The sequence below is a fragment of the Anabrus simplex genome, chromosome 1 (genome assembly GCF_040414725.1).
Source record: "Anabrus simplex isolate iqAnaSimp1 chromosome 1, ASM4041472v1, whole genome shotgun sequence".
Classification (NCBI taxonomy): domain Eukaryota; kingdom Metazoa; phylum Arthropoda; class Insecta; order Orthoptera; family Tettigoniidae; genus Anabrus; species Anabrus simplex.
In genome coordinates, this window is record NC_090265.1 from 1720054039 (window position 1) to 1720068938 (window position 14900).

At 41.4% G+C, this 14900-nt stretch overlaps 1 protein-coding gene across 1 annotated transcript in view; it reads right to left on the minus strand.

The window, feature by feature from the left end:
• Positions 1–14900, minus strand: part of LOC136864057 (potassium voltage-gated channel protein Shaw) — a 754891-nt gene that overhangs the window by 23833 nt on the left and 716158 nt on the right. Inside the window, exon 10 of the mRNA XM_067140592.2 lies at positions 8536–8689. Coding sequence (XP_066996693.1) covers positions 8536–8689 — 154 coding nt within the window. The remainder of the gene's footprint in view (positions 1–8535; positions 8690–14900) is intronic.

Consider the following 14900-nt stretch of genomic DNA (forward strand, 5'->3'; position numbering starts at 1 on the left):
CTGGTAAGGGATGCAGATTTCCCGTGTGTGTGGTGGAACAAAGAGCCCATGCCGCCATTGGTCATACACCGTCTACCTGAAACAAAGCTCACACACAGCCTCACTTGTTAGGATGCAAATAGAATGCTGCCTGCAGCCCTGTTACTGCATGAAATTACTTGCTAAATGGAATGTAAATAGCTCGAGCGCCGAGGAGTTTTGATCGCCAATCTCAACGGCAATTTCTACAACACGTATTACTGAGAACATACAACACAAAAAGTGTCTCCCATCTACTGAAGCTCACCCCGAATAGCGAGGCTTCTCCTGCTCTTCGGGGGGAAAAATAGTTTTTTCGTAATTGTGAGTGAAGGGTTTAAAATAAGGCGATGAATGTGAGGAAATCAAAGTAATTTTAACATGTCGATTGTGTGAGGTCATCTGGTCTATTCACCACGATCTATCAAAACAGAATGTCTCTGGATGAACTAGTGAGGAAATCTTTGTTAATCGATACCCTCAACATACAATCTTCTATTAACTCAATGAAATGATGCACGAGAGAGAAATATGAAGCGAGTTCTACACAGCGTTGGCATGTTAAGGTGACTAGGCTTCCACATTAAAATATACATAACCCAGACATCGACTGCGTTTCAGAACTGTGCAATGTATGCATATTGTGATCTTGAGCAATGTATAATACATCTTAATTACTCAAACTTTCGCGCATTGTATTCTTATTATTATTACATCCATTTAGGAAGACTCGTCTTGTGAGAGTAACATAATGGGCTGACTCGGCTTAGGCAAGGAGTCACCTTCTTGATTATGAAACGATTGCTGGCAGGACCTAGTGTTTACAGTGCACTATGTCTTCTGGTATAGGCTAGAGCAATTTTGTTATTTTCATTGATCTGTCTCAGTCTTATCCTTGGCTTTGACAATACGAAAGTGACTGAGGTAAGAACGATGCTGGTAATGCCATTCCTTATGCAGCCAGTCCCTGCTATGAATGGTGTGAAAATGTTGCTCATAGGGTCGGTTGATGCATGCATTTCAGTGGGCTTGGCAGACTGATATGTAATAGCAACTTCTGGCTCGGTGAGGAAAGCAACGGGAAGCTACCTCACTCCTCATTTCCCTAGTACGCCTCTTCAGTGATGTCTATGCAATCTATGACAGCTGATGGCGGAGCTGTTGAGGATCCAGCCAGCCTTAGGGCTGACGACTGAACATAGATACACAGATATCTACAAATATTTACAACACAAAGAAGTACAACATATACACCTAGATACACAAAAGTTCACAGATTAGGTTCCTAAACACGTCCTTCAGAATCACTAAAGTGCGGCCTGGATTTTCATGCTGTTTGGTGTAACTCAGATGGAAATTCGTTCCTAGAAACTTTCTCACATTGTCGTAGGTGCTCGGAAGGGTGGCTTTTGCAGTTCAACGTACGTCTGATATAGCAGGTTTAATGCAGCCAGAGAGATGTTCAAGCTTTTCGGAATAACACCAGTACATGGTAACGTATTTCAATTCAAACTGTGATGAATGATTCTAGTTTCCTCAGGCGTTGTACTTCTATTGCCAATTCTGTGTATTTTGATATCTTTGTGACTATTGTTGCTTGCAGATTGGAGGTGTTTGGGCAATAAAGTTCTATAAAGGATGCGGATCTTTTTGATTTATCCATTAAAATTATATCTGGCGTAATGTAGCTGAGCGTGACATCGGTTAAGACTTCTCCGCCCCATAGAAATTTATATGAAGAGTTTCCGAGAACGTGTGGAGGTGTGTATTTCCAATATGTAGTTGATTACTGAAGAAATCCACATTGTACAGAAAGTTTCTGGTGAATTATTTTAGCTAATTAATCATGTCTGTGTTTATAATCAGCGTTGACCAAGAGTGGGCAACCACAGATGACGTGCTGTATGCTCTCTCTATTTCTGGAACTGCGGTAGCATTTGTCTCTGACAACTGTTAGATCACTCATGATGAATCTACGGTAGTTCCGTGTAGCAATTACTTGATCTTGGATGACCAAAACAAATCCTTCTCTTTCTGAGAAAAGACCAGAGTAGGTCAGCCAAGCGTTTGGCTCAGGCTTACCGATATGAGGCTCGTGGGGTTATTATTCCCAGAAGAAGTTTTTGCTTCCACGCGGCCATATTCATCTCCTTTATAGATGGGGTAGATACAGGAATTTCCAGCGAGAAGAGATTGTGAGGTATGTAGTTTCTATCAGCTCTATACAGAATAACATAATCTGAAAAAAGCCTTATCTCTGATTCCATTTCTTTACTCATATCATTTATATATATCAGAAAATGTAAAGGTCCAATAATACTGCTTTGAGGAATTCCCCTCTTAATTATTACACGGCCAGATAAAGCTTCGCCTACTCTCATTCTCTGATATCTATTTTCTAGAAATATAGCAACCCATTAAGTCACTCTTTTGTCTAGTCCACTTACACTCATTTTCTTCCAATAGTCTCCCATGATCCATCTTATCAAATGCTTTAGACAGGTCAATCGCGATACAGTCCATTTGACCTCCTGAATCCAGAATATCTGCTATATCTTGCTGTAATCCTACAAGTTGAGCTTCAGCCATTTCGGAAGAACGGGATAAAATGGGTTAAATACAATGCGCACAGTTTTAAAAATTATTCTGAAGAAAATATTCATTAAAAGGGATTGCACATGTGGAATTTGTCACAGACTGAATCGATAAAACCAGTTGTGACGTAAGTTTTTATAGAAGGTTTCGTAGTTAACTACTAGGTTTCAGAATTGTATGACTACTGCTACCTTTATATGATGACAATGGATTGTTATAGGTTAAGAAAATGTTATTTTTATACTGGTGGTATTGGTTAATTTTCATTAATGTCATTTGCAACCCTAACACAGTTCTCCCTGTCAGTATTGTCAAATCCCTGTGACAACTCAAAGTTTAATCATCCTGTCTGTCTGTCCCAGAATGTTTGTGGAGCAGGTTTAACGTTTCCGTCTTGACTGTAGCGCGAGGCGCTGGCGTTGTCTTAATGACTTCTCTCTTTTATTGTTTCATTAGTACTAACGAAATCAGATCTGTAACTTGATTCATCTCTGATTCCCACTGTTTAAATATTGAATGAAGGTAAGTACGTACGAAATGAAGCTCCAGGTGGTTTAATACGTTTCCAAGCGTGAATTATTGTGTCAATTCTATGTTGCGTATTACTCCGTGATTTTGAAACATTGAATCATGTCATTCTAGAAGAACTGTTGTTACTTTCAATTCGGTCGAACACATGTCTACATGACCTGCTGAAGGAAAAATTGGTTGAACATTGCGAATTGGTAAGCTAAGTCAGTAATAAATGGCCACTTTTGGAAATAAATACGTAGAAATTCGTTTCAGAAGGGACATGGGAAATTTTGAAGCCACGTGGATATGGACGATTCTGTTAATGACACCCGTTTAAAACATTCATTTTTATAGTTTCATGGCCATTTTTGTTACATATAAAAGATTTAATAGGTCAGCCCATATAAAGTAATTCCAGCGTTAGTTCATTCTTCGTGGAAAGTGAATATAATTAATTTTGATTCCAACTGGGCAAAAGTTACAAGGGGAAGGGGTTTTCGAAACTATTTCGAAACATTATCGTGTTTGCTTTCATTGGAAAGAATTGTACCGTCGTAACTCTTTTCAGACTTCAGCTTCACAAATTATAACAGCAGCGCACGTGCCGATTGATCCGGAATGCTACGGAGTGGCATGGTCCACGCATGCTCTCTGCCGGTAGGCGTCCAGCTGGGTAAGTTTGTTTGCGTTGCGTGACGTTAGGGACAGGTCCTGACGTACCCCACTCACTTCCTAGAGCTCTTTGCGGTCTATCGTGATGGTTTGTGCAGCATAAGCGAAATGGCTGGCTGGGCGTTTATTCTTCCGGTTCCATGGCTAAAGGGTTAGCGTGCTCTCTTTTGATTCAAGGGAACCTGGTTTCGATTCCTGGCCGGTTCGTGGACCTTAATTTGTTAATTCCGAGAGCTGGGAGGCTGGGTGTGTATGCCGTCTTCTATATCAGAATTCATCCAACTAGGGCAGGTCTCTTTCAGGCGTGAACTCGAAAGATCTGCACCAGTCCTCTCCGAAGGCCATACGCTAAACTGATGACTGCTCAGTTGTCATTTGTTGTAGATTAATACTTTGTGCAGCTGAAGACAGTTTCCCCGGTAAATGCTCAAGCTGGGTTCACACGGTGCGAGTAGACTCGGAGCGAGTGGACTCGCATAATGCGTGCGCATGTTTGGCCCGCCACTCGCATCATGTGATCAGTTCATGGAGTCCATTTGCCTGAGTTTGAGAGAAGCGAGTCAACTCGGACCGTGCCCAACTTTCTACAAGCTAGTAACAAATTGGCGGAAAGCTTGAAGACGGTGCAAGGAAGGAAGTGAAGCGATACGCAGACAATAATACTTATACGAATCTGAAGAAGTGTTGTGGAATGCTAAGTTTCCCAGTTATAAAATAAAAGATGCCAGGGATTCATCGTTGCTACGGATTGCTGAAAAAATGAATATTCCTGGGGTAGGCGTCGAAGAAATCAACAAAAAAATAAAACATTCGTAGCACGTACAGAGAACTACTATTAAAAATTAAGAAATCCAAGAAGTCAGGCACATCACCCGAAGAAATTTATTCACCGACAATGTAATGGTTTAACATCGCTGATAGATTTCTGAATGGAGTAATGAATACGAGAAACAATTTCACCAAATTGGTAAGAGTGTGATATTTATTTATTTATTTATTTATTTATTTATTTATTTATTTATTTACCGGTATTTATTTTATATTCCGTTGTCGTCTATCATTTATTAAAGGGTCAAAGAATATAATACCTACATTGTAAACCATTCAATATTACCGGGCTGAGTGAATGTTTAACAATGTATTATATTCTTTGACACTTAATAATTGATACATGCGAACACACTAGGATGCATTCTTTCAGTGCATCATAGATCGCATCCAACACAGCCGACACAAACGTGGATATTGTAGTCTTTGGAACTCGATATAAAGTTTCCAAAGATCTGAGACAGTCATAAGTCGCCAAGTACCGTAGTGTAACCTGGAGTTTCAGACGGGCAGTTGAAGCCGCTCTCATATTTGTGTTGCGTTTCTGTATTTGTACTTTAATCATCTGTAGAAGTTGATCGAACTGGATAGCTGTGAGTCGTAAGTGATTTTTAAATGTTTTCATCCCCCTCTAGAACTTCACGTAAAAAATGTGTCGACGCACCGAATGCACTACGTCATACACTCCACTCTCGCGCTCACATTACATTTTCCTTTCTATTTATTTTTCCAACACTATTTACTAACTCGGCAATTAACATATCAGCAACAGCTGATATCCTTTCCCTTACGAGGTCCGCCATCTTAATTCAGACGCGAGTACAACGTCGTGTGAACACCCATTATATGCGAGTAGCTGGACAGAAGATGCGCACGCAAAGTGCAACAAAATCCGTTCGGTGATTGTCGACTGCACGACTAAGTTTCATCAACTTTTCCTACTTACATCTGGGGTCACTGGAGCCACCCACGTTCATTTGGTTTTGGCCAAGGATATGAGGCCTTCCTGAGCTCACGTGATTTTTGAGATTAAAATCTCAACACAGGCTCGACCGGGGTTCGAAGCTCATTTTTTCGGGTGGGAAGCCAGCAACTGAGTCACTGGGCCTTTTTGATTATAGAATACGGCTTAATGCTTAATTAACATTCCTTGTGAGTCGCCTGCAATGTATGGACTACCTACATGTAACAGAGTTCGATTTCCTGCGATGCAATTATCCCTCTACTTCTGCTGGATTTGAACCCACGGTCTTAGGATATCCAAATGGACGCTTTACGATTGATCCAGAGGGGCAGCATTCGAGGTTAAGGAAAATCACTGCTTTTCATACATTGAATAAATCACTGAACACTGTGTTATACTGGACTAGAAGTTTACCCTCCAGAGTCGGTTTTTCCCTCGGACTCAGTGAGGGACCCCACCTCTACCGCCTAAAGGGGCAGTGTCTTGGAGCTTCAGACTCTGGGTCAGGATACAACTGGGGAGGATGACCAGTACCTCGTTCAGGCGACCTCACCTGCTATGCTGAACAGGGACCTTACGGGGAATGGGAAGATTGGAAGATATAGACAAGGAAGATGGAACGAAGTGGCCATGGCCTAAAGTTAGGTACACCGGGCGAGTTGGCCGTGCGTGTAGAGGCGCGTGGCTGTGAGCTTGTATCCGGGAGATAGTAGGTTCAAATCCCACTATCGGCAGCCCTGAAGATTGTTTTCCGTGGTTTCCCATTTTTACACCAGGCAAATGCTGGTGCTGTACCTTAATTAAGGCCACGGCCGCTTCCTTCCAACTCCTAGGCCTTCCCTATCCCATCGTCGCCATAAGACCTATCTGTGTCGGTGCGACGTAAAGCCCCTAGCAAAAAAAAGTTAGGTACCATCCCGGTATTTGCCTGGAGGAGAGGTGGGGAACCACGGAAAACCACTTTGAGGACGGCTGAGGTGGGAATCGAACCAACCTCTACTCAGTTGACTTCCCGAGGCTGACTCAACCCCGTTCCAGCCCCGGTAGGACTTTTAAAATTTCGTGGCAGAGCCGGGAATCGAACCCGGGCCTCCGAAGATGGCAGCTAATCACACTAACCACTACACCACAGAGGCGGACGAAGCGTATCAAGTATACCATAATTTCAAATGTCAATATGATTAGTATCCATGCTAAGGACTTTGATTGTTGAGAAATATCGTCGGGCTTTCTTTACCTTTTGAGTTCGATTGACGTAATTGATGAGACCGTTCAAAATTTGCAGTCATTTACAGGAATTATCGTAGATAAAACTGTGCATGCGATGTATCAAACAGGTACTGACCTAAATTGAAGATGGCTTGTTTGATAACGGTGACCCCGTGGTGTAGGGGTAGCGTGCCTGCCTTTTATCCGGAGGTCCCGGGTTCAAATCCCGGAGAGGACAGGGATTTTCACCTCGATCTGCGGGCTGGTTCGAGGTCCACTCGGCCTACGTGATTAGAATTGAGGGGCTACCTGACGTTGAGGTAGCGGTCCCTGTCCTGAAAGCCAAGAATAACGGCCTTGAGGATTCGTTGTGCTGACCACATGACACCTCGTAATCTGCAGGCCTTCAGGATGAGCAGCGGTCCCTTGGTAGACCAAGGCCCTTCAGGGCTGCAGTGCCATGGGGTTAGTTAGTTAGGTTTCATGACACCATTCCGACTGTAATATGGCACAATCCAGTGATCAGACAGCTACACACCATCTTTACTCCTCCAAAAGCGTCGTTGAAGATGGCTCGGTGCTGATGTTTGATGGTGATGAATGCACCGTCTTGTTTAAGGTACGCTACATGTATCAGACAGCTACTCACCTACTGTAAGCTGAAGATAGCTTGGTGGTCATGTTTGATGGTGTTGAATGCACCGTCCTGTCTCTAGTGTTCCACATGTATCAGACAGCTACTCACCCAAACTTCAAAATATTTATGGATCTTCATATGTTGTTCGATAGTGTTGTGACTTTGTACGTGACAGAGTGTAAAATCTGACCCATTTGACCGTTCTCCACTATTCATAAACATTGAGAGACTTTACTTATCATTGCGTGTGCCGTACTACCTTTCATAATATTACGTACTGTTTTATTTCAAGTGACTCACAATTTCTACCCCCATCATCAATTTATATTTCATCTTATACCGATCCAGAGTTCACTTATTCTTTTTCTTGTTTTTTATGTTTTGAACGGCTGACGATGACCTGGAATAGGGTCGAAACCGGTCCCATTTCTAATCACTATTAAATAAGAATGTAATCACTACATTCCTTTCTTTTATGTATTGAATAGGTTGAACCTCTTTTTCAATTATTTAATTTTTAACGTATGCCACATAAATCAGACAGTTGCTCACCTAAACGGAAGATGACCGGTTGTTGATATTTGATGGTGTTGAATGCACCGTCTTGTTTGAGGTATGCCATATGTATGAGACAGCTATTCACCTAAACTGAAGATGGCTCGGTGGTGATGTTTGATGGTGTTGAATGTACCGTCTTGTCTGTAGTATTCCACATGAATCAGACAGCTACACACCTAAACTGAAGATAGCTCGGTGGTTATGTTTGATGGTGTGGAATGCACCGTCTTGTTTGAGGTATGCCTCATGTATCATTCAGCTACTCATCTAATCTGAACATGACCGGGTGGTGAAATTTAATGGTGTTGAATTTGCCGTCTTGTTTGTAGTAATCCACACGTATCAGGCAGCTACTCACCTAAACTGAAGATGGCCCGATGGTCATATTTAATGGTGTTGAATTCGACGTTTTCTTTTGTAGTATGCCGCATGTATGAGGCAGTTACTCACCTAAGCGGAACATGACCGTGTGGTGAAGTTTGAAAACGTTGAATTCGCCGTCTTGTTTGTAGTATGCCGTAAGTAGGAGACAGTTACTCACCAATCTTTGCTCCTCCAAAAGCGTCCTTGAAGATGGCCGGGTGGTGATGTTTGATTGCGTTCATCCTCCTGTTGATGGCACCGTCACCCCTCTTTCTCCTGGGCTGCTCGACGGGTAGCACTCGGCGTCTCTTCTTGGGGAGTTTGGAGCGGGCCTACGAGCACAGAGATTATCATATAACTTACAAATAATAATGTAATTTACTCCAGATTCCTCTAAATACTTTCACCGATGATTTACAACATGCACAAGTGACCAACAAGTGGTTCTAGGCGTTCGTTCCTCCGTCAGTCTTTTGTGCCATTTGCAGCTCGAGTTACTATAAGTGGAATATGATACGTAAGTGTCTCGAACTACGGGGTGTTTCTGGTATTAAGAGTGAGTCCACCTCAAATGCCTGAAGATCTGTTATTGATAGCGATCGGCATTACGGAGCTCATGAAACAATATTGACAGCAACTTTGTTTCCTTAAATGGTTTCATGCACAAGTACAGCAGTGTTAATTATGCAACTTCACCGGTTTGCTTAATATTAGGATATAATTAAACTGACGGGAGAAAATTAGTTTTCCAAACTATATTCCTTCAAAAGTAGCGCGTATGTTGAATGATACTCACTAGCTAGGGTTTGTGGTGGGTATGATTGAGTCACGAAGTACTATATCACATGAGTATATCCAATTAAATGTCCAGCTTGTCGACACTAAATATGAAATTTTTAAAACGCGCAGGACGCACGTATTTCGAGAAACAGTGTTCTCTTCCTCAGTGGCTCAAAATATTACTACAGTCTCAGAACGTAGTAATAAACATTAATGGTAACATTCGGCATATCATATTTCAAGGAAAATCAACTGAGTTATGGAATTAACTAAATTCTATGATTGTTATCTTTGTAAGATAACCGTACAATAAAATGAATCATGAACAATGATAAGATAGATAAAGTTGTTAAATTCAAATACCTTGGTGATATTATACAACCTAATGGGCTTGATAAAGAAGCAAACCGCGAGAGAGCCAGAAAAATGGAGCTTGCATTCCACCTTACAAAAAACACATACAACAAGAAAGCAATCTCTATTAGGACAAAACTACGCCACCATCAGGCAGTAATTCAACCAGAGTGCTTGTATGCTTCAGAATTCCTGGGATTAACAACCAGGAAAGACATTGAAGACATTGAGAAGAAGGAAAGGAAGATTCTAAGAAAAATCCTCGGTCCAAAGAAATGTACTGACACATATCGATTATGCAGTAACAAATAAATATATAAAACATGCAGTAGGATTTCAGATGCCATTCGAAAGCGAAGAGTTAAATTTTTTGGGCATTTTTCAAGAATGCCTGATGACAGACTTGCCAAGAAAATCTTTAATCACTTCAATAAGCCCAATAGGAAAGGCAGCTCTTATGAAAAATGGTTTGTTAACACGAAGAAGGATTTGCAAGAAATGAACATCACACATCAAGACATCCACAATAGAACCACCTTCAGAAAAAAGTTAGACGCATTTAAGGGTTTCCTATAGCCAGAAACAGCGACCAAGAAGAAACAACAATGAACGGCTGAAAGGAAAGAAGCAGCAAGCAGGAGGATGAAGGAGTACTGGCGCCAAAGAAAATTTGAATCATGAGGAGTTATTTACGTGGTCCACAGCTGGCCAAAATCGATACAAGAAAAGAAAATGAATCATGATGAGAAGATGTTAAACTTGAAATAAAATTGAAATGAGCTACTCTAAAAAGGATTAAAATGCATAAAATTACTGTTTCCATGTTAATATGAATTGTATATGTTTGTTTTTGGCATATTCATTTCATAATCTATCTTCCAACGATACAAAAGTAGAATTTAGTTAACTTAATTCCATACCTCATTTGATTTCCTTGAAATAATTCAAGCATGATTTACCAAATATCATAATTAATGTTTATTTTTAAGTTCTGAGATTGTGATAATATTTTGAGCCGCTGAGAACGAGAACTCTGTTTCTCGAAAAATGTATGGTTTGTAATAAATTTCGTATTTAGTATTGACGAGGTGGACATTTAATTGGATGTATTAATGCGATATATCATTTGTCAATGCGGATCATTTTAATATCAACCATTATGGTTAAGACTATCAATTATCACGCTGTACTGATGAAAATTCGGAGTGTTGTCGCCAGTCGGGAGTCTCCCTACCTACACAGTTCACATTGTACTTCTCCACCAGCCTGTCACGAAAAAGACGATTGAAAGACGGATTCCCAAGGAGGGTGGGTTGGTACCGAGAAGTTCTCCCTCAAAGCCTGGCGTTGTGTCAGGCTCCTCATTTTAGTCCCTTTGTCCGATCGCCCCTTCCTAAAACGTGACCGTTCCGGTATTTCTTTTCCGTTAACAGAGGTATTCAGTTTACGAAGACCTGTGTTCTGTATTCCTGTAAAATGAAAAGTTCAAACAGTTTAGTTTTATTCTCTGATTCAACTCAGCCAAATTCATTGCAGAATCATTCTCTTCTGATGCCCTATGTTTAGAAGACAGTTTTGCTGTGTCGAAAAAGTACAGAACGAAACTGCGTTTAAAAGCTCCCTATTTAACTCGTACTCCACTGACTGCTTGCCGGCACGAAACAGTGGGTGAACCATAACTACTCTGGAATGCCCATCGCAAAATGGATGGAAGAATTAACTATTTACAGCCCAGTAGGTTCAGGGAACTTTCGTAATCTTCTGTAGCACGGATACTATGGAACCTAACAGAATCGTTCATGAACACATTCAAAAGAGTAGAGTCAGTAGACCATAGAGATTCAAAAACACCCTGCCTCGGAAATAATGCCCTACTTGTTAACATAATTGTAGTAGCAGGTATGCTTAAATTGTCTCGTTTTTATCAGGTTATGTATATGAAAATGGCTTAAATATGGTCCCATTTCACCGTTGGGTAGTTTTCCAGTTTTAAGTATTATTAAACATAAGATATGATAATCAAATATTACAATGTGCGACCAAAAACCATCTTCATATCTTTCATTGATTTCCAAAAAAGCATACGATTCAGTAGACAGAGACACATTGATAGATATTTTGAGAGAATATGGCATCGATCACAAAACACTCAACTTACTTAGGTTAACACTAACAAACACCGTATCCAAAGTGAAATTTCGAGGAGTGATCAGCAAACCCTTCCAGATAAAAACAGGTCTGAGACAGGGCGACAGCTTATCACCAACACTGTTCAACGTGGTTCTGGATAAGGTCATGAAAACACTGTGGAAACATAATGACTCAGGTGCTATAATAGGTGTCAAACCGAAGTGTTTGGCCTTTGGTGATGATTTGGCATTCTTCGCTGAGACAGAACAGGAAGCAATAATACAGATAAATGAACTACAGGAGATAGTCGAGAAGACAGGTTTGAAAATCTCCTTCACAAAAACAGAGATGATGAGCATGGACAGGAATTATGTGAAAAGAACAATGGAGACGAAATATGGCGAAGTAAAGTTACAAAGCAGTTTAAATACCTGGGAGAGATTATCAGTAGCAACGTGATGGGTAAAGAGGCCATGGAAAATTGGAGACTTAAGTTGGAAAGGCAAAATACTGCCACCAAAGCCATTTACAACAAAAAGAATCTTTCCATTAATGCTAAACTAAAACATATGATGCTGTGATAAAACCGGTGATTATGTACGGGGAGGAAAGAGCAACACTAACAAACCTGTAAAAACTACTAAAGATTGAAAGGAGAATATTAAGGAGAATTTACGGCCCAAGGTTGGCAGAGGGAAACTACAGATTACGAACAAATAAGGAGATATACAAAAGAACAGAAGACCTCGAAACAACAATAAGGAAAAGACGGCTGCGGTTCTATGGACGCATGGTCAGAATGGATCCAGCAAGGTTAAATAAACATATTTTTAATAAAATATACTACTTGAAGAGCCAGGGGGGATTGCCAAGCAGATAAAGGAAGAACTGAAGAGGTTAGGAATTGCAGATGAAGAATGTGGTAATAGAGACCAATTCAGGAAAAGACTTTCCAACATAAAAGTTCTTGTGGAAGAAAAGAAAGAGCGCAGAGGGGGAAGATGGACTGAAGGGAGAAGAGTGCAACATTCTGACAGAACGAAGGCACTGTGGAGAAAGAGAAAGGAAGAAGGGATGATAAGAAGGAAGTGAAGTGGTATTGGCGTGGTCTTAAGTTTGGCCGGTTCGCAAGAAAGAAAGAAAACATAAGATATAGGGAGTCCGGATGGTGTCGGTAGTGGTGATTATTGTTTTAAGAGAAAGTTCAACTGGACAACCATCCTCTATTAACGTTAATCAGAAGGAAAAATAGAAGGGTTCCAATACTTCGACAAATGAGGGTATCGGCCAAAGAAAGACAAGGTAGTGGTGGTGGTGGTTATTGTTTTAAGAGGAAGTAAAACTAGGCAACCATCCTCAGAAAGACAAGGACCACGGAGAGCGTGAAAATGAAACACTCCCTACGCCTCAATATCTAATACCGTCGGGGTCGGAAAAGAACAAGGGTTAACCAAGGGATGTCGGATAGGATAGATGAAAGCGAGGAGCCTGGCACAAGTAAGTAGAAGCAATGCCAGGACTCAGCCAAGGGCCCCGTGGTCGCCAACACAAGCTTCATAGTTAAGAGTTCTGGGGTCCTTTAAATTGCAGGAGATAGCGTAGATGTTATTCTACCACCCCCACCCACAGGGAAAGGGGGTCCGGCTTAGGCAGATTTTACAGTATTAGTTTTAGCTGTCATCACCACACCATCTCCTCACGATGGAGTAAGCTTTCTTGTTTCCGGTATATAGGGGTTCGGCTTAGGCAGGTTTTACTGTATTAGGTTTGCCAGGTCTAGGTCTTGTTAGCTGTCATCACCACACCATCTCCTTACGATGGAGTAAGTTTTCTTGTTTCCGGTATATAGGGGTTCGGCTTAGGCAGGTTTTACTGTATTAGGTTTGCCAGGTCTAGGTCTTGTTAGCTGTCATCACCACACCATCTCCTTACGATGGAGTAAGTTTTCTTGTTTCCGGTATATAGTGGTTCCGGCTTAGGCAGGTTTTACTGTCTTAGTTTTGCGAGGTCTGGGTCTTGTTAGGTGTCATCACCACACCATCTCCTCACGATGGAGTAAGTTTTCTTGTTTCCGGTATATAGGGGTTCGGCTTAGGCAGGTTTTACTGTATTAGTTTTGCGAGGTCTAGGTCTTGTTAATTATCATCACCACACCATCTCCTTACGATGGAGTAAGTTTTCTTGTTTCCGGTATATAGGGGTTCGGCTTAGGCAGGTTTTACTGTATTAGGTTTGCGAGGTCTAGGTCTTGTTAGCTGTCATCACCACACCATCTCCTTACGATGGAGTAAGTTTTCTTGTTTCCGGTATATAGTGGTTCCGGCTTAGGCAGGTTTTACTGTCTTAGTTTTGCGAGGTCTGGGTCTTGTTAGGTGTCATCACCACACCATCTCCTCACGATGGAGTAAGTTTTCTTGTTTCCGGTATATAGGGGTTCGGCTTAGGCAGGTTTTACTGTATTAGTTTTGCGAGGTCTAGGTCTTGTTAATTATCATCACCACACCATCTCCTTACGATGGAGTAAGTTTTCTAGATTCCGGTATATAGGGGTTCGGCTTAGGCAGGTTTTACTGTATTAGTTTTGCGAGGTCCAGGTCTTGTTAGCTGTCATCACCACACCATCTCCTTACGATGGAGTAAGTTTTCTAGATTCCGGTATATAGGGGTTCGGCTTAGGCAGGTTTTACTGTATTAGTTTTGCGTGGTCTAGGTCTTGTTAGCTGTCATCACCACACCATCTCCTTACGATGGAGTAAGTTTTCTTGTTTCCGGTGTATCGGATTCCGGCTTAGGCAGGTTTTACTGTATTAGTTTTGCGTGGTCTAGGTCTTGTTAATTATCATCACCACACCATCTCCTCACGATGGAGTAAGTTTTCTTGTTTCCGGTATATAGGGGTTCGGCTTAGGCAGGTTTTACTGTATTAGTTTTGCGAGGTCTAGGTCTTGTTAGCTGTCATCACCACACCATCTCCTCACGATGGAGTAAGTTTTCTTGTTTCCGGTATATAGGGGTTCGGCTTAGGCAGGTTTTACTGTATTAGTTTTGCGAGGTCTAGGTCTTGTTAATTATCATCACCACACCATCTCCTTACGATGGAGTAAGTTTTCTAGATTCCGGTATATAGGGGTTCGGCTTAGGCAGGTTTTACTGTATTAGTTTTGCGAGGTCCAGGTCTTGTTAGCTGTCATCACCACACCATCTCCTTACGATGGAGTAAGTTTTCTAGATTCCGGTATATAGGGGTTCGGCTTAGGCAGGTTTTACTGTATTAGTTTT